Consider the following 18,098-nt stretch of genomic DNA (forward strand, 5'->3'; position numbering starts at 1 on the left):
TAACTTTTTAGGAAACTTGCCACTGTTTTCCAAAGTGTTTTTGTATCCTTTTATATTCCCGTTAGCAGTATGGAAGATTCCAGGTGTTCCACATCCTTGGTAACTCTTGGTGTGATCTGTCTTTTTAATCTGAGCCATTCTAGTGGATGTATGCAGTGGTTTCTCACTGTGGTCTTAAAAGGGAACATTTGAACATTTTCATGTGTTTATTTTCCATCCATACATTTTCTTTGACACAGTGTCCATTTAAATCTTCAAATGAATTGTCTTAGTCTACTCTAAGAGTTTTTTATGTATTCTGAATATAAGATTTTTCTTGTATGTTTTATAGATATTTTCTTAATAGTATTTTAAAGAGCAAAATTTTGATGAAGTCCAGTTTGTTGTTTTTTTTTTTTTTTTTTTTTTTGGTGCAGCTGATACTGTGGGTCCAATTTAACAAATCTTTAACTCAAGATTACAGGTTTTTTTTTTTTCCTCTTTCCTTTTCTCTCATAGTTTTAGCTCTTACATTTAGGTTTGTATTCCATTTCAAGTCAATTTTTTTTTGTAGATGGTGTGCAGCAAGTGTTGAGGTTAATTTTTTTTTTTTTTTTTTTTACATATCACACCCACTTGATCTGGTACTATTTGCTACAAAGATTATTCTTTGCCCATTGCATTGCCTTAGCACCTTTGCCTTAAATCAGTTAGCTGTGTATGTGTGGGTCTGTTTCTGAACTCTTCTGTTCCTTTGATCTATATTTGTACTCTAGTATCATACACTCTTGTTTATTGTAGCTTTATAATAAGCCTTGAAATGAGATACAATTCTTCAGACTTCGTTTTTTTCCAAAATATATGGATTATTCTAGGTCCTTTGCAATTATAAATGAATTTTAAAATAACCTTGTTACTCTGCAAAAAAGCCTGATGGGATTTTGATTGGGATCCCATTGAATTTCTAAATCAATTTGGGGAGAATTGACATGTTAACAATATTGAGTCTTCTGTGAGCATGTTATATCTCTATTTAATCATCAGTGATTTCTCTGCAGTGTATTATAGTTTTCAGCATATAGGTCTTACATATCTTCTTTTTCTTTCCAAGTTTATTGTGAAATAATTACTATTTTGGGTGCTTTTGTAAATGATATGCATAAAATTCTAATTTCCAATTATTCTTTTCCTATATGTAGAAATACAGTTGATATTTGTATATTGTATCCTAGAACCTGGCTGAACTTGCTTAGCTTTTTAATAGATAGATGCCTTACGATTTTCTATATAGATGTTTATAGAATTTGCAATAAAGATAGTTTTACTTTGTCCTTTCAATTCTGTGTGCCTTTTATTTTTCTTACCTTTTTGCACGGTGTTTTCCAATAACATTGTTGAATAGAAGTAGTGAGAGTTGCTATCTTTGCCATATTCTGGATCACAGAGACTTAGACTTTCATCAATAAATACAGTGATAGCTGTAGGGTTTGTTTGTTTGTTTGTTTTTTAAGATTATTTGAGAGCAAGAGTGTGGGCTCGAGTAGGAGGCAGGTGCAGAGAAGAGAGAGAAGCAGACTTCCCACTGAGCAGGGAGCCTGAGGGGGGCTCAGTCCCAAGACCCTGAGATCATGACCTGAGCCAAAGGCAGATGCTTAACCAGCTAAGCCACCCAGGTGCTCCATAGCTGTAGGTTTTTATTGATGTCCTTTATCAGATTGAGGAAGTTCTTTTTATTCCTTGTTTGGTAAGAGTTTTTATGATGAATTGGTGTTAGATTTTGTCAAAGCCTTTCCTGTATATTTACTGATATGATCATATGGGTTTTTTTTTTTAGACTGTTAATATCGATGAATTATGGATTGATTTTCAAATGTTAACCTGATCTTCCATTTCTTGGGTAAATTCCTCCCATCCTATACTTTTAATAAATAGTTGGTTATTGGGAGCCTGCTTCCCCTCTCTCTCTCTGTCTGCCTCTCTGTCTACTTGTGATTTCTCTGTCAAATAAATAAAATCTTTAAAAAAAAATAGTTGGTTATTAGTCTTTTTTAATAATGCATTTGCCAAAGAAAAAGAAGCTGGCACAAAGCACTTCTTGCATTATACCAAAATGCAAAGGTTGTCTTGAGGGTATGCACTTGTAGTTGTTTGAATTCTGAATGAAACTAGCCTTTTTTTTTTTTTTTAAATTTTGTGGAACATCGTTTTTACTTGGAAGAATGACTAAATCACTGTAGTTATTTGGCCTTGAATATTGCAGACATTCTCTTGTAGTGCCCTTGAGGAAAAACAGTAGTGTTTGTTGCTGATGTTACAATTTAAGCTTTTAGGTGATAATTAAAATTTGGAAAACTTGTCTCTGCTACCAGAGACAAGTTTGAGCTTGATAGCTTCCTCATGGTTAAGACTTTCCTGATGAGGTAGGTGGGAGTATTGACAAATGTAAAATATATTACATTTGGAAAGTCTCCTATACAACTCAGTGAATCATTATTTTCCTTTTTTTTCTTTTTAAGATTTTTAAGATTTTATCTATTATTTATTTGTCAAAGAGCACACAAGCTGGAGAGTGGCAGGCAGGGGGAGAAGCAGACTCCCTGCTGAGCAAGGAGCTTGATGTGGAACTCAGCCTCAGGATCCTGGGATCATGACCTGAGCAGAATGCAGACACTTAACTGACTGAGCCACCCAGGCGTCCTGAATCACTATTTTCCAACAGACTAACGCGTATTACAAAATTTTGTGTGGGCAAAAGATTAATTGGAAGTGTGATATAATACAGACCAATGGATTTTATTGTATAAGATCCAAAGTTCATTGATAGGGTTTCAGAATGCATTGTAACATAATATCAAGGAAGAATATCCACGGTTATGAAAATACTCCTGTTTTACAAGTAATGTATCTCTATCACAATAGATAAAAAGAATTCAGACTCTCATACAAAAACCCAGTTTTCTTTTATTAAGTCAGACATTAATGAGATTTTCCAAAATATAAAACAGTGCTACTTTCCTTACTAAATTTTTTTGTTTGGGAAAATACAGTTCTTTTTATAAAAAATTTATTTAACATGTAATATATGTATTATCTTTAAATGAATTTTGTTATACCCTGAAGCGTAACAAGAAAACTGATGAGTAATGATTGTTGTATATATTACAGATGACCTTGCCATTAGTGTGCGAATCAACAATATAGTTTGAACATGTTGAATACCGTTATTTTAATGTATTTAGCTGATAAGTTGATCTTTTCGGTAGCCAGAAGGAATACACAAGAGTAGAAGACATGTCTTGTTTGTTTCAAGCTTTTTTTAGTTTCATAGGATAAAAAAATACTGAGTATTTGTTAGAATTGAATCTACCTACTAGTAGATTATGTTTTTGGAAGTGAATTAACTCCTCTCCAGTCTTTAGCATCACATTTCCAGTGAAAAAAATGTAACCCAATAATTAGGATTCTAGCATACTGTTCTAATTTATCCTAAAGGATCTATATATATTTATATAGTTAATGTCTTCAGTGTTGAGAACATCAATGGAAAACATTAAAGAATTCTTTAAAAAGAGAAATTCAGAAATCCTTATAAAAGGGGCTCATAGTTAACTGCACATGCCTGAACATATATATAAAGGAATTTTCTGAAACAGTTTTACAACCTCATAAAAACTTTAAAACAGGTACATAATCCTGTAATGCAGTTAAAAATAGAAAAAAAATAATAAACCCAAGCACTCTTAGAATAAGAGCATCTACTGAATTGTAATTAAGTTTGGCTTTCTATCCTTTTTCAGTGACCCTGGTATCTTATTACTGGAAGTATTCATTCTACAGATTGTTGGAGCTCAACTAAACTAAGCGTTGAACATAGAGGGTTGAATAATATATGCCCTCAAGAGTAGATGTGAAGTTGTGCTACCTAGATTCTCCTTCAAAGAAGGGCCTACTGTCCAGCTGAAAGGAGTTGGATCACCAAGTAACCCTTTCTGGATACACTTTAAGGTCTGCCTTAGCTGCAGAGCCACCTTCCCTGAGCTCATGACCTCCCTGGAGCAGCATGGGTTTGTAGACTGAGCAGTCTACAAGACCTGGCTGTTTCAGCCTTTCACAGACTACTCTGATGGACAATACTTGCTACAGGGCTTCCTGCCTGATTGAAATTTTACTGGACCTGCTTCACAGTTTTAGCTTTCCTTGCCTTCATTTCATAGGTGTTGGTCCACAGTAAACATTTTGTATCCCAGGTACTACCTTATGTTTATTTTGGAGAGACCAACCTGCAATAGCTCCTGATCTCATGAAACTGACTTACTGGGAGGAAATACCAATCAAACAGGAGATTTAAAATGATATCAATGTTGTACAGAGCTTAGGGTGCTATAGTAGTGTGTTATAAAAACAACCTAAGCCTGCTTGTTACATTGTTAAGGGAGGTAACCTGGAATAGTGGTCAGACCTAGGTCCAGTTGCCAAATTAATCACTTTGAGTAGCATGAACCATACCACTAACCAAGCCAGTTTTTAAATTTGTAATGTGGAATGACACATGGTCTTCCCTGCTTTAGGCTATTAACCTGGGATTGCTCACATGGCTAGGAGAAGAGTCCAAGCAGCAAGAGAGAGAGGGCCCAATGCACATTTTTCAAGCCCTTGCTTGCATCAGTTTGCTATATCCCATTGACTTAAGCAGTTCACATGGCCAAACCTTGATTCAAAGATAGAGAAATAGATTCCACCTCTCCATGGGGAAATTTGTAAAATGAGTGTGTGTGTATTAAAAATTACTAATATGATGCTTGATATGGTAGTAGTTAATATTTATTAAGCACTTTTTATAAATAATATTGAGTAAGGGACAAATGGACTATTTTATTTAATATATTCTTTTTTTAAAAGATTTTACTTATTTTTGGGAGAGAGAGAGCGAGCGAGTGAGCACAAGTGGGGGGAAGGGCAGAGGGAGAAGCACACTCCTGCTGAGCAGGTAGCCCAATGCACGACTCAATCCCAGGACCCAGGATCATGGCCTAAGCTGAAGGCAGATGCTTAACTGACGGAGCCACCCAGGTGCCCTATATTTAATATATTCTATCTCTGTATGATATGAAAAAGAAGGAATTCACTTGGAGAATTTGGTGTATTCTTCTGATATCTTAAAACAATTTTTATGATGGGAACACTTTGCAAATAAAGCTCTCTTTTCTTTTCTCTACAGTAAGAAAAATGGAAAACCACCATTACAGAACAATGAGGTAAAATTTTAAGTACTTGATTTTTTGGGATTTCATGTATTTATTTTATTTATTTTGTTACATAATTTTGAAGTTTTATTTATTTCTTTTAGAGATAAAAAGAGCCCATGCGTGAGCATGGTTGGGGAGCAGAGGGAGAGAATCTTCAAGCAGACTCCCTCACTGAGTGCAAAGCCCCCTAGGGGCTCGATCCCAGACCCATGAGATCATGACCTGAGGTGAAACCAAGAGTCAGAGGCTCAATATACTAACTAAGTCACTCAGGCGTTCCTTGTTACATAATTTTGAATCATAATTTTAGAATTAGAAGGGAACTTAACTATTATCTTTACTCTACTGTATATTATAGCAGTTCTTTTTGAAATAGGATTTCTTGATAGGTGACTTCTAGTATTTACTTGAATCTTTTCATTTGATGAAGAAGTACCTAGGAGGCAACCATTACCGTATTAGTTCTAGCCCATGATGAGATTAATCTTCCCCTCTGCCCTCTTAGTGATTGATTCTATTTTTGTCTTTTGTAGCCACATAGGACAGGACTGCTCTATTTTTTCTAACTGACTCTCATATTGTTTGAAGATAGTTGTATCTTCTGAGTCTTTTTTTTTTTTCCATGCTAAGCAGCCCCCCATTCCTTCAAGTTTCTTAATCTGTCATGGTTTCCAGTCCTTTTTCAATTCTGTATACATTTTTAAGGACCTATACTGCTTAGTTTCCCTAGACATTATTTTTAGTCTAGAACATAGTTGTCCAGATGTCTGACTAGGATGGAAAACATCAGCACTATTACAAATATCTTGTTATGAAAGCCATATTGTTGAAATTCAGCCTAAAATTGCTTTTATTTCTTTAGCCCTAACTGCTGTTTACATTGAGTTGAGTTATTATAAATTATAACCTTCAAGTATCTGATGAACAACTATGTTGGCAGATTGCCTGTAACTGTATTCATTAGTTGATATCTTTCTTTCTTTTTAATAATGACTTTACTGAGATAGAGCTCAAAGACCATAAAATTTATCCATTTAAGAATTCAATTCAGTGGATTTAGTGTATTCACAAAAGAGTTGTGTGGCTAACTAATTTTAGAAGATTTTCATCTTCCCAAAAAGAAATTCCATTCCCATTAAAAATCACTCCTTATTGCCCTCTTTTCCTAGTCCTTAGTAACCAGTAATCTGCTTTCTGTTTCTATGATTTGCCTACTTCAGACATATTCTATAAGAAGAGTCAGATAATATGTGGTCTTTTGTCCCTGGCTTTAACTTAGCATGATGTTTTTAAGGTCTGTTTGTGCTGTTGCATGTATCAATACTTCATTTCTTTTTATTACCAAATAATATTCCTTTGTATAAATTGACCACATTTATCCATCTGTCAGTTGAGGGAAATTTAGGTTGTTTTCATTTTTAGGCTATTATAAATAAGGCTGCTATGAACATTCATATGCAGGTTTTTGTGTGAACCTGTGTTTTCATTTCTTTTGGTATATACCCAGGAGTGGAATTGCTGGTTCATATGGTAGCTCACTTGATTTGTTTTGAATAACATTAGTTTATTCCTATATATGGCAGCTTATTGGATCTGTACTAATAGTCTATACTCTAGTATGTCTGTACTGTTAGTGTAATTTTGAATGTAATTCTAGCATTTAGTATTTTAGTAGAGGTCATTATCCATAATTTAAATTGGCCTTCTCTTTTTTCCTCATGATTGCTGATAATATTGAGTGTGTAAAGGACCAAAGAAATGACTCTGGCATCTCTTAATCTTTGTTTGCTTGCTTATTTTTGGTTATGGTTTATTTGGTTATGATTATATCCAACATAGCAAAATCTGGTTCATATTTCTTATTAAGGACCACAGTAATTTTATAAGAAACTTCAAACCCTTGAGTAATTTATTAATTCTTTCATTAAGTCATTCTCTCAACAAATATTGATTGAACCCTCTTAAATGCCTAGTTATTGGTTTTGGCTCTGGGTGTATAGCAGATATAAATATAAGTCCCTGCCCCTGTGGAGCTTAGAGTATACATGTCAGTGAATATCCTTAAAAAAAAAGGACATGACTTTTATTCCTAGGAAATTCATGCTAGCTTCTAGTGTTTAGTGTTTAGTCTCTTAAATCTTTCTACATCCTCCATATAATGTCTGTTCTCTGAATATCGTGGAGATTGATAAGAAAATTGCTGTTCTTTAGTTTCTGTGATCTTTTTCTCTGGCTTTGAAAAATGGGACAAGGGATGCTTTTCTTCTTGTCTGGCATATCTCCATCTTCATAATCTCTCTTACCTAAATTATATCTGAGTAATCAAACCTTAATTATCTTAGTTATAGCTACCATCTGCATATTATCAAATCTTCAAATTCTAGGGCATCATTAAAACTTGTCAGTACAACTAAATTCATCCAGTGATTTTTTTAAATCTATTTTTTGTACAACTTCTTTTAGCATATACTTATTTGCTCATTGCATAGTGTGAGCAAGATAACTTTAGGTTAGATTAAATTTTGGACAAAAAGAAGATATAGTATGTACACTTACAGCACATTTGCAGAATTTATAGGAAGAATGTACATACACATACACACGTATATGCTAAAATGAAATCTGGTAGGATTATGTGCCAGATATTAACAGTTGGTATCTCTAAATGGTAGGTATAGGCTCCTTATTTTTGCTAATCAGAATTTTCTAATTTTTCTATAGTTAATGTGTTATTTATGAACATAGACAGATAAAAAGGGAATTTTTTTTATTGAACTTTTTTATAATGTTTGGTGAGATGGTAAAGTTTTCACAAGACATGAGATTTAGGAAGGAGAGAAAGATTTAATAGAGTTAGTAGTGTAAAGAGGTAGTTGACTGGATTTAAAAATACTTAATTTTGATGGTAGTATACATGATATAAAATTCAAAATAAACACTGCTGGGGAACTATAAACTTAGATGGGGAACTTAGCATTCCTGTGCATATTTTATACTGATGAGGTGTGTGTATGTTTGTATAACTTTTAGAATAATTTTTTAAAAGATTTTATTTATTTATTTATTTATTTGACAGAGAGAAAGAGATCACAAGTAGGCAGAGAGCAGGGGAAGCAGGCTTCCCACTGAGCAGAGAGCCTGATGCGGGGCTTGATCCCAGGACTCTGAGATCATGACCTGAGCCTAAGGCAGATACTTAACCACTGAGCCATCCAGGCACCCCAATCTTCATAAACCATATAGGTAGAATTATTTTGCTTATTAAATTTTATAAGTTGATCATGGTAAGTATCATTCTACTTTCAGCATATTTTTTAGGTCCTATGTTCATGTTTATGTTGATAGCTGTAGTTCTAGTCTGTTTAACGGTTTGACAGAATTCTGTTGTATAAATAGGAGCTGCTTCTTTTTTATTGTGTAGAATTTTCATTTCATAAATTTTGTATAGTTTATATAATTTCATTATAGATGCATATTTAGGTTTTTGATTTTTACGATAATATAAATAGTGTGCAGATGTTTTTCATTTATGTGTTTAGGCATATGTGCAGGAATACCAGTAGGATAAGTACCTTAAAGTAAATTTGCTGAGTTATTTTACAGTCTGTGTGCCTTTTACATTTTGATAGGGTACCTGGGTGACTCAGTTGGTTAAGCAACTGCCTTCGGCTCAGGTCATGATCCTGGAGTCCTGGGATCCAGTCCCACTTCGGGCTCCCTGCTTGGCAAGGAGTCTGCTTCTCCCACTAACCTCTCTCCTCTCATGCTTTTTCTCTCTCTCAAATAAATAAGAAAAATAGTTTTAAAAAAACCATGATAATAGGTGCTATTATAGATCTACCTAATAGTTGTGTTGATTTACAGTTTCTCCAGCAATGTACAGGAATGCTTATACTCTTGTCAGTGCCACATGGCTTACTATTTGTTGTTTCAAGGGTCTCTCTCAGTCCGTTCTAGTTCATCTCACTTTTCTAAGTGGATTGACACTTTGCCCTTTGACCTTGTTGCCTCCTGAATGTTAGGTACATTATTTTCTGTTTGCAGTATTTCTTTAACTATTTAAATGGTCTTTATCTAATGATTTGCTTTTTCTGTAGTTTACATTTTAAATTTATATCCTTAAAGTGTTTTTTTTAATTTTTTAAAGAAATACTGGAAAGTTCACAGGTAGAGGAAAGTCAGTTGTGAAATCAAAATGAATTCATTGGAGAGGCTAGTAGTGTTTATGAAATGTACTGTCTCTGTAGGTACTCTCCGTTAGATTTGGTTTCAGGTAAGAATTTTATTAGTGTCAAGAATGGTAGAGTGTCATGGTATTTCTTCATCCTTTCTGAGCCAGCCCTCTAGTCAGGTGTTTCTTTGCGGAATATGCTGTAATGACTTTAGGAAACATATGCAATTCCTTCATGGCCTGAAAGGTAATGGAAATCAAGTCAGGCTTTCAGACAGTTTGTGATTTAGAAGTGATGACAATAGGAATAGAAATAAAAGAGGAGGAAGAATTACATAGCATGTAGCAGTTAATATTTTAAATTCCTTCAATGTGATTTTCTTATAACCTTTTTTAAACCTTCTTCATTGTTTTCCCTAGATCATTTCTTGAACGCAGCTAGACGCTAGAAGTAGGTAATCCTCTGTTTAAGTCAGAAGGTGGCCATTTTATTATTACTCTGTCTATTCAAGGGTGTTCATTACATGTGCAGTGGGGTAAGGTAGGAAGGCAGTGATAGGAAAAACTTGAAATTAGTAAAAGTAAACTTGAAGTTTAATTTTCTTTTTTTTTTTAAAGGTACTTGGTATCTGTTGCCTTGTCTTTGTTTTCTTCCTGTATTTTCTCGGTTTGGGGAAGTAAAAGGGAGGATTTTGGTTGAAGTTGTAGTGTTTGGCTTGAAGAAAATAGACTGAAGTAAATATACTGTGAGTAGTGCTTTTGGCCTGTTTCAATTTCTGGTGTGTTCCTGTCATTCAAAACAGTGCTTGGGAATATTTATTGAATGAATGAAGGAACACATACATGTGTGATTGAAGTAACTGGGCCTCTAATTCAGTAGGATGAGGTTTGCAACCTTCATAAGGTTTCAAAGACCTGAACTCTGTTATAAGAGTTACAGGATAGATTGATTCTTACCTTAGTCTTTCTGATCTAACTCTACACACACAATGCCTTCTGACTTCTTGATCTATGATTCTGTAATGCATTCAGTGCTTGTTAGGATCATATAAATATTAAGCACTTAGCAAAGTGTCTGACATATAGATGGTAGCTTATTATTGTTCTAATTCAGTATACAAACTATTCATTTCAGGTTCCTCAACTTAGATAAAACTTACACTAAAGTTTATCTAATTATAGAATTTACTAAACCATGGGTATTTATCAGGTGCATAGTATTTAACAAATAAGTGAATTGTGATTATAGGAGTTGGGGGAGGATCTCAATAGGGGGGTCGCATCCTTCTCGTGTCTGTTTCCTGTTGCAAGAAGTTTCTCCTGTATGTTCTTCTAAACAGTTCAGGTGTAATGAAGTAAATAGCCTCTAACATGTCCAAGTTATGTCACTTTTTCTTATTCCTTCAAAAGAAATGTCTGAGGGTGATAAGATTAATTACTGCTCTTAAGTTTCTGTGGTAGTTTCCCACTACACTGACTAAATAAACTTTAAATCTTTACTGTGGTTTTAAGGGTCTGTCTTTTGTAGGTCTTGTCAACCTCTTCAGCTTCTCTCATTTTTATTGTTTTAGCAATTCTACTGTCTTGTTCTTCAGTGTGTGCACTAAATTTATTCTCGACACTTGGTTTTGTGCTTGATGTTCCCTGTGCTTGACTACCTTCCTTCCCTGAGGTTATCACATGGCTTCACTTTATTTATGTCTCAGCTTAAATATCACCTCCCCAAAGAACTCTGGCTTGTCATCCTGTCTGAATCAGTCTTTTGCTCATGGCCCTACCTAGTGTATCTGTAACAACTTATTGGTTTATTTTTATCTGTATTTATCCTGCTAGAATGTGAGCTGTAGGAGTGAAGAAACCTTGTCTGTCTTTGAGTTTGAAGAAGAGAGAGTGAATTGGTAGATTGCATACTGGAAATGCTAAATGCTAAATCTAGGAATCTAAATGTTTCCAGTAATTTCTATCAGGAAAATTCCTGTTCAGGATTTTAAAAACATTCTGCTGTTAATCAGGAAGTGGATAATAAACAGTCAGTAAGTACTTAACATGTCTGATGTTAAGTATCTCTTTGATCTCATCTTCTGCTACCATCCCTTGCTTTATAGTTCCAGTCAGACCAGCCATTTTGTTGCTTCTCAAGCAATTATGAGCTTATACCTTGGCATTTTGTACTTGCTGTTTCTTCTGCTTGCAGTATTCATCTCCCAGATACTTGCATGGCCCCAGAACTTCTCACTTCCTTATTTAGTTTTTGATAACATCTTATTTTCTTGAAAGCATATTTGAAGAGCAGTGCAAGTTAGCACTCTCTAAACGCAATATCCATTTTGATAGTTGTTATTATTGACTTAGGTGAAATGTGGTTCTTTAATATTTCTTGTTATAAATATCTTAATTTTTTTGTTTTAATGTAGAAAGAGGGGAAAAAAGAGCGAGCTGTGGTGGACAAGGTGTTTTTTTTAAGACTCACACGGATTCTGAAAATCATGGTTCCTAGAACATTTTGTAAGGAGGTAAGTCTTGAATTATAATGTTAAGTGTCTAACTTTTAAGCTCACGTGAGATCAGAACAAAAAAATTAGAAAGCTTTTGTTATACTACAGATCAGATGTTTTTTTGTGTAGGTAATAAAGACTACTAAATTTTTTTCTTTAAATTGTCTATTATCCTTGCAAGTACCCTTGTTGTTTGGTGCCAGATTTCAAATAGTTTCTTTCCTCTTGTTTATGAAATAGGATTTCATTATATTTTATTTGAAATATTAGACTACTTCAGTGCAGCTACTCTAAATGGTGTTGTTTTATTATAACTAAGTTCTATTAATAAAAACAAGATTAAATTTAGAAAGACAAACCTTTTTATTACATTGAGATCTTCATAAGTCACATTGATATGGAATATGTTTGAAGGTTGTTCTTTCATATTTGATTAAATATGTTTTGAGATACCCAGAATGATATATGAATTCTTCCAGTATTTTCAGGAGGTGAGCTGGTTTTAGGAATAAAGTTTTTATATCGTTTCCTTTGCCCTTTTACCAAGATTATCTTTATCATTATCTGAGGAGTACTTTTAATGATTAAAAAATAAGATAATGCTGTGTTCTCCATCTTTAATCACCTTTTGTAGAACCAGAAATATCATCACCTTTGTCTCTTTACTCCCCATACTTCATCCTTTCAGCCACTGGTATTGGGTCATTTTTCGTTCTAAACATTCTTAACATGGATATTGTAGTGTTTGTTGTTCTCACTTCAAAGAAGCTTCCCTTTTTAACTTCTCTGCCAAATTTATTTTCTTGAAATGTAATGTTTTCCATTGTTCCAATTTTAAAAACCATTGGACTTACAATCTATTAATAGCAACAAAAAGATAAGATATTCCCAAAGTACTGTAATCCTCAAAGAGAACCCATATCTCCCTATCACACTTTCTCCCTCATTTCTGCATCATGGCTTGTATATTCCACCCTTACCAGCCTCTAAAACATAATTTAATAACTTTTTTTCCCCTAATAAGATAGAGATAATACATTTTCCTTGAAGAAAAGTTAGAAAATGCAGCTAGATTTCTTTTTCCTTCTTGGTGCCTCTTAACCTCTCACTCAGAATTCTATCAGTATTTCAGTGTCCAGAATATATTTTAATAAAAATGAAATCACACCGAGACTTTTTAAATCTGCTCCCTTCTTTATTTTTAAATATTTTCTCTTTGTGTTTCTCTTGAATTAGTCTCGCTTTCCATTCCTACTGTTCTCACTATAGTTTTCTTACCTGGATTATCATCATCTCTTAATTGGTCCTTTTGCCTCTTCTTGTTTTCATAATAGTCTTTTTTCTAAAACCTTAATAAAAGCATTTGTCTTCTTTTTTTCTTGTAGGGTAAATCACAACCTAACTTAGATCTTTCTTTCACTATCATCTGCTTAGAAGAGTTTGCAATTTTGTCGTCAGACTCTGTACTCTTATGCTTTCATGACCTCATGTCTGTGACATCTGTCCCCTCCCGCCAACAAAAACAGATACTTATTAAAAAAATAGCTTGATGCTCATTAACTTCTTTAAGTTTTCTCTTTCTACAACCCACCTGATTGAGGAATTCCTGTTTAAAATATGATCTTCTCTGGAAAGATTTACATATTCCCCTCTTAATTCATTAAGAGTTCAGTGCTCATTTGACTTTTTAGCAGGGGTTTGCTGAGTGTAAAATGAATATGAGATATTGCATAGATCTCTGGGAGTTAGTAAGGGAGATACCAGGGCCTAACTTATCCAACCTCCAGCTTTCTCTAGGCCCAGCCATGCTGCAGAGTCATTTTACACATGATCTTTGAGAATTATAAAAATCCAAGTTTAACCTCAGTTCACTAGGGGTTTCACTTAGAAATAAACTCTCATAGAAATGACAGAAGATTGGAAGTAGGGATAGAGAGACTAACCAATTTAGGAAATAAAGAAATGATAATGTTGCATACGAATAAATGGAAGTTCATACATATCATGAGGTGAGGGGCTGCCTAAATCAGTGCAGTTCTTTGGTTTCTGACATATTCCACAAACCCATTCATCATGGAAATAGTAGTAATTCTAAGGCCATCCTTTGTAGAAAGGCATTTCAGGATTGTCAGTAATCAAAGTTTGCCAGATTTTGCTAAGACAAGTAAAGTTGGTACTTATTTTAAGGAAAAATTAAACTGAGAGCAGAAAATCAAGGCAAAATAAACAACCTTTGTCTGGTGTTAGCTTTATATGTCAAATGATTAATTTAGGATTGAGACTGTATTTAAGGTCTGAATTAAAAGTTAGTATTACAGTTAAAATGACATCTACAGATACTGTTTATTACAATTAAGAGGTTCTTCTGTTGCCAGTTGAATACCTAACTTTCAAACAGGGACTAGATTAGGAAGATGGGATCTTTGTTTTCTGGCTGACTTGGGGGTAGCACCTATCATTGCTCAGTCACAGAAGCTTTCTTTGACATTATCTTTTCTTGTGGCTTCATTATTCTGTGTTTATGACTCCCTGCCTTGACTATTAGAAAGATAGATTAGGAAGATGGGATCTTTGTTTTCTGGCTGACTTGGGGGTAGCACCTATCATTGCTCAGTCACAGAAGCTTTCTTTGACATTATCTTTTCTTGTGGCTTCATTATTCTGTGTTTATGACTCCCTGCCTCGACTACACCTACAGCACTATACTTCTAGTACCTTCATCTTTTTTAACAAAAATATTTGTTTTGCAAAAATTACACAAGTAATAGTTGCAGTTGCCATGCAGCACCATCATTTTAAGTATATTATCCAACAAATGTCCCTGCTGCTACATGCCCTCTTCCCTGACTTTAGCTTGTATCTTAAGGTCATTATTCTTCCAATTTAGAAGATTTGAATAGGGTCAGCTTTGAATGCGTGTGTGTGTGTGTGTGTTTGTGTGTGTCTCTTAGAGGTTAGAGGATAGGTTCCCATCTCAGAGAGAGAGAATGGACTTCTGACTCAGCCTCTCATCTTTTCCCCTTGGTAAATCCATCTTCCACAGCATTGCTTAAGTAATGTCAAAATGACACTTTTTAATATTTTGTTCTACCTAGAGGCTTGCAGTAGTTTAATATTGCTAAAGTCTGCTGGATATGCAGTACTGTTATTCATATGGTTTCAGTCTATTTCCTATTTCTCATTAAATCCTTTATCTTTTTTAATTCATAATTGTCATGCTCTCCTTTGTTTTACTTGGTCTGTTTAATATATTTCTAACATCATAATCCTCTTCTGCCACTTAGGCCTTCCTATTCTGCCACTTGTTCCACGAAGTGATGCAAATATACTTACCTACTATGCTGTTTTCTCATTTTCTGTGTATAAATTTTTATCACAAAATTGAGGGCAGGGGCAGTATTAGAGATTTTTCCAACAAACTGAACCAAGTTTATTGCATTAGGCACAATTTAGCCTTCAATATTTGCTTAACTGTACATTAATAGTTACTATCATTTTTTGTTTTAGACTTCTGAGACAATCACAGTACACTGTGATTCAGGTAATTGAAGTTATACTACTACCTTCTAGTATGAAGACAAATTATTTGTAGGAAGACAAATTATTTGACCTGCCTGGGATTCACTTTTGAATTCTGGAAGAGAAAGTTAGATTAAATGATGTATAATTCTTTTTCATTTATATTATATTTTTAAATTCTTTTAAAATTATATTTAAAAATGGCCTATACGTAAAATGTCAGCCATTGTATTAAAGCTAGAATAAAGATTTGAATTTAGAAATAAAAAAATCTTTGCCAAGGTAATGTTTCTTTTAACTTTTAAAAATGCATTTATTTAATTTACTATACCTGGTTTATTTTAGACAGGTTACTTGATACTTATTGCTGTTATGCTGGTGTCTCGAACATATTGTGATGTTTGGATGATTCAAAATGGGACACTCATTGAAAGGTACTTTTCTATTCACCTTCCTCCTATATGTACAAAATACTGATTTGTCTCATATTTAACATTATCTTAAGCAAAAATTAGATTCTCAATTAGGTATTAATATTTAAGTCAAATTATGTATTTGTTCATTTACTTAACAGATGTTTATTGAGTGTCTCCCATGTGCCAGGCATCCTGCTACTCTGTGATAGGGATATACTGGGGAACAGGAGAGACTTTGTACCAAGTCCTGCAGAGCTGACAGTTTTAGAGAGTTAGGGACAAGGAAACAAATTAAAATGCAGTATAATTGCTGGAGCAAGGGTTAAAAAAATCACCAAGTAGGATGTCTAAAATTAATGAGATAATTTGGAGGAAAATATCAAAGCACTTCAGAGAATCATATTGAGAATGTTTATTAGAAGGAAAAAAACAATTTGTAGACATTTCCTTCAGTTTCTGAAAATAGTGCTTTGTACATTTTTTTTCATTATAGTCTTCGTACATATTATCATTATAATTGATAATTTTGAATTTAAAAACTTATAGTAACAGTTGGGATATTAACATTTATCTGTTAAAGATTTTATTCCCGATGATACCAATTTGAATGTTAGAGTTAAAACATTTTTCTTGGAATTCTCTTTCCTGGCATGCAGTATTTTATCAGAAAATTTCTTAAAGTACTTAATCTAATAACTTTTTGAAGACACTACTTAAAATTTTTGAATGCTCCCAAATTTTGAAACAAAGTGCTTTTTTCCCCCCCTCATATTCTTGATTTGTTTCTTAGGATTTGTAGGATGAGGAAGAACGCTTTATGCACATGTTTTCTGACTCCTCTCTCTTGGCAAATAGAGAAAGTTATTTGCATAGGACTAAAACCCTAACTACATGCTTCAGAACACGTGTAATTGTGCAGGCTCTTATATTTAATACAGCTCTCCCTGAAACCTGTGGCCAGTGCCCTGCCTTTTTTTTTTTTTTTTTTTCTAATTGTAGTAATATGTGAACAGCTTAAAAAGGAATTCATGAACACAGCTTAATGTCAAATAGTGTTACTGGAAACACATCACTTCTCTTCCCCATTCTTATACTTGTAACTGCCATTCCTGGAGCCAGTTGTTTTCTTTTCTTTTTACTGTTCATCTGTACCTTTGTATTTCAGTGTAACTTGTTTATTGTCCTATTTTTCAGTTTTAGAGAGTATGCATTTATTTCCTACTTTGAAAGATGAGAATTAGCTCTTTTACATTCCTACCCATGACCATGCTCATCCTCTTAAGTTGTTTTATCGCATTTTTTGTCGTTAGAATTTATTGTTTACGTGATTTTTCCTGTTTACTGCTGAGCCACATGCTGTACTTTGGTAGTTTCTTTGATAAACAACTTTTTGTTTTTCCTGGCATTTGAAAATTGCAAGTTTTTGTTTGTGTACCTTAGTTCTTTGCCTACTTCTTACTAATTCGGCTTAAGCTTATTTGACAACACTGTAACATCTTCTCAGTATTGTAATATGGTCATACACACTAGGTGATCTTTTGATTTTTGTCTATTACCACTGCACCCTATACCTCTTGTTAGTTTCTTGTCTTCCTGCCCTAATCTGTACTGATTGCACCTTAAGCCAACTAAAGAGCAGTCCACTTTGAATTTGCTTTAATTATGATCTTGGGAGTTTCTTTTTTTCTTTTCTTTTCTTTTTTTTTTTTTTAAGATTATTTACTTATTTATTTGACAGAGATCACAAGTAGGCAGAGGGGAAGGCAGAGAGAGAGAGAGAGAGAGGGAAAGCAGGCTCTCCACTGAGTAGAGAGCCCGATGTGGGGCTCGATCTCAGGACCCTGAGATCATGACCTGAGCCTGAAGGCAGAGGTTTAACCCACTGAGCCACCCAGGCACCCCATCTTGGGAATTTCTTGTATCTTTCTCTTGTGCATTAAATAACCTGTTTTCTGAAACCTCTGTCTTACTTTTTCTTATCATTTTGGCATGCACATTGTTTTTCTGAGAAAGGGCACAATAGAAGTAAATTTTTGAGACCTGAACCCTTATATTTGATTGATAGTTTAGCTATATTTATACAATCCAACTTGGAAACCATTTTTTGTTTGAATTTTGAAAGCATCACTCTGTTGTCTTCTGTAGAGCTCAGCAGTTCTCAGCCTTGGTTGCAGGATGATTAGAATCATCTGGGGAATTTTGAGAACCATTAATACCTGGGCCCACCCCCTAGAGATCCTGATTCAATTAGTCATTAGTTTTTGAGATATCC

The 18,098-nt window shown here is 34.1% G+C and overlaps 1 protein-coding gene across 3 annotated transcripts in view; it reads left to right on the forward strand.

Annotated features, from left to right (window-relative positions):
• Nucleotides 1-18,098, forward strand: part of ABCD3 (ATP binding cassette subfamily D member 3) — a 75,083-nt gene that overhangs the window by 20,365 nt on the left and 36,620 nt on the right. For 2 of the 3 annotated variants that reach the window (XM_004752564.3, XM_004752565.2), the window contains 3 exons: nucleotides 5,198-5,234; nucleotides 11,811-11,909; nucleotides 15,756-15,844. In XM_004752564.3, the coding sequence (XP_004752621.1) occupies nucleotides 5,198-5,234; nucleotides 11,811-11,909; nucleotides 15,756-15,844 (225 nt within the window). Of the gene's footprint in view, nucleotides 1-5,197; nucleotides 5,235-11,810; nucleotides 11,910-15,755; nucleotides 15,845-18,098 lie in introns of those variants that run through there. The other variant, XM_045064882.1, reaches the window with a different exon arrangement.

Source organism: Mustela putorius, unplaced genomic scaffold (genome assembly GCF_011764305.1).
Source record: "Mustela putorius furo isolate JIRA1106 unplaced genomic scaffold, ASM1176430v1.1 tig00003853_pilon_pilon_pilon, whole genome shotgun sequence".
NCBI lineage: Eukaryota > Metazoa > Chordata > Mammalia > Carnivora > Mustelidae > Mustela > Mustela putorius.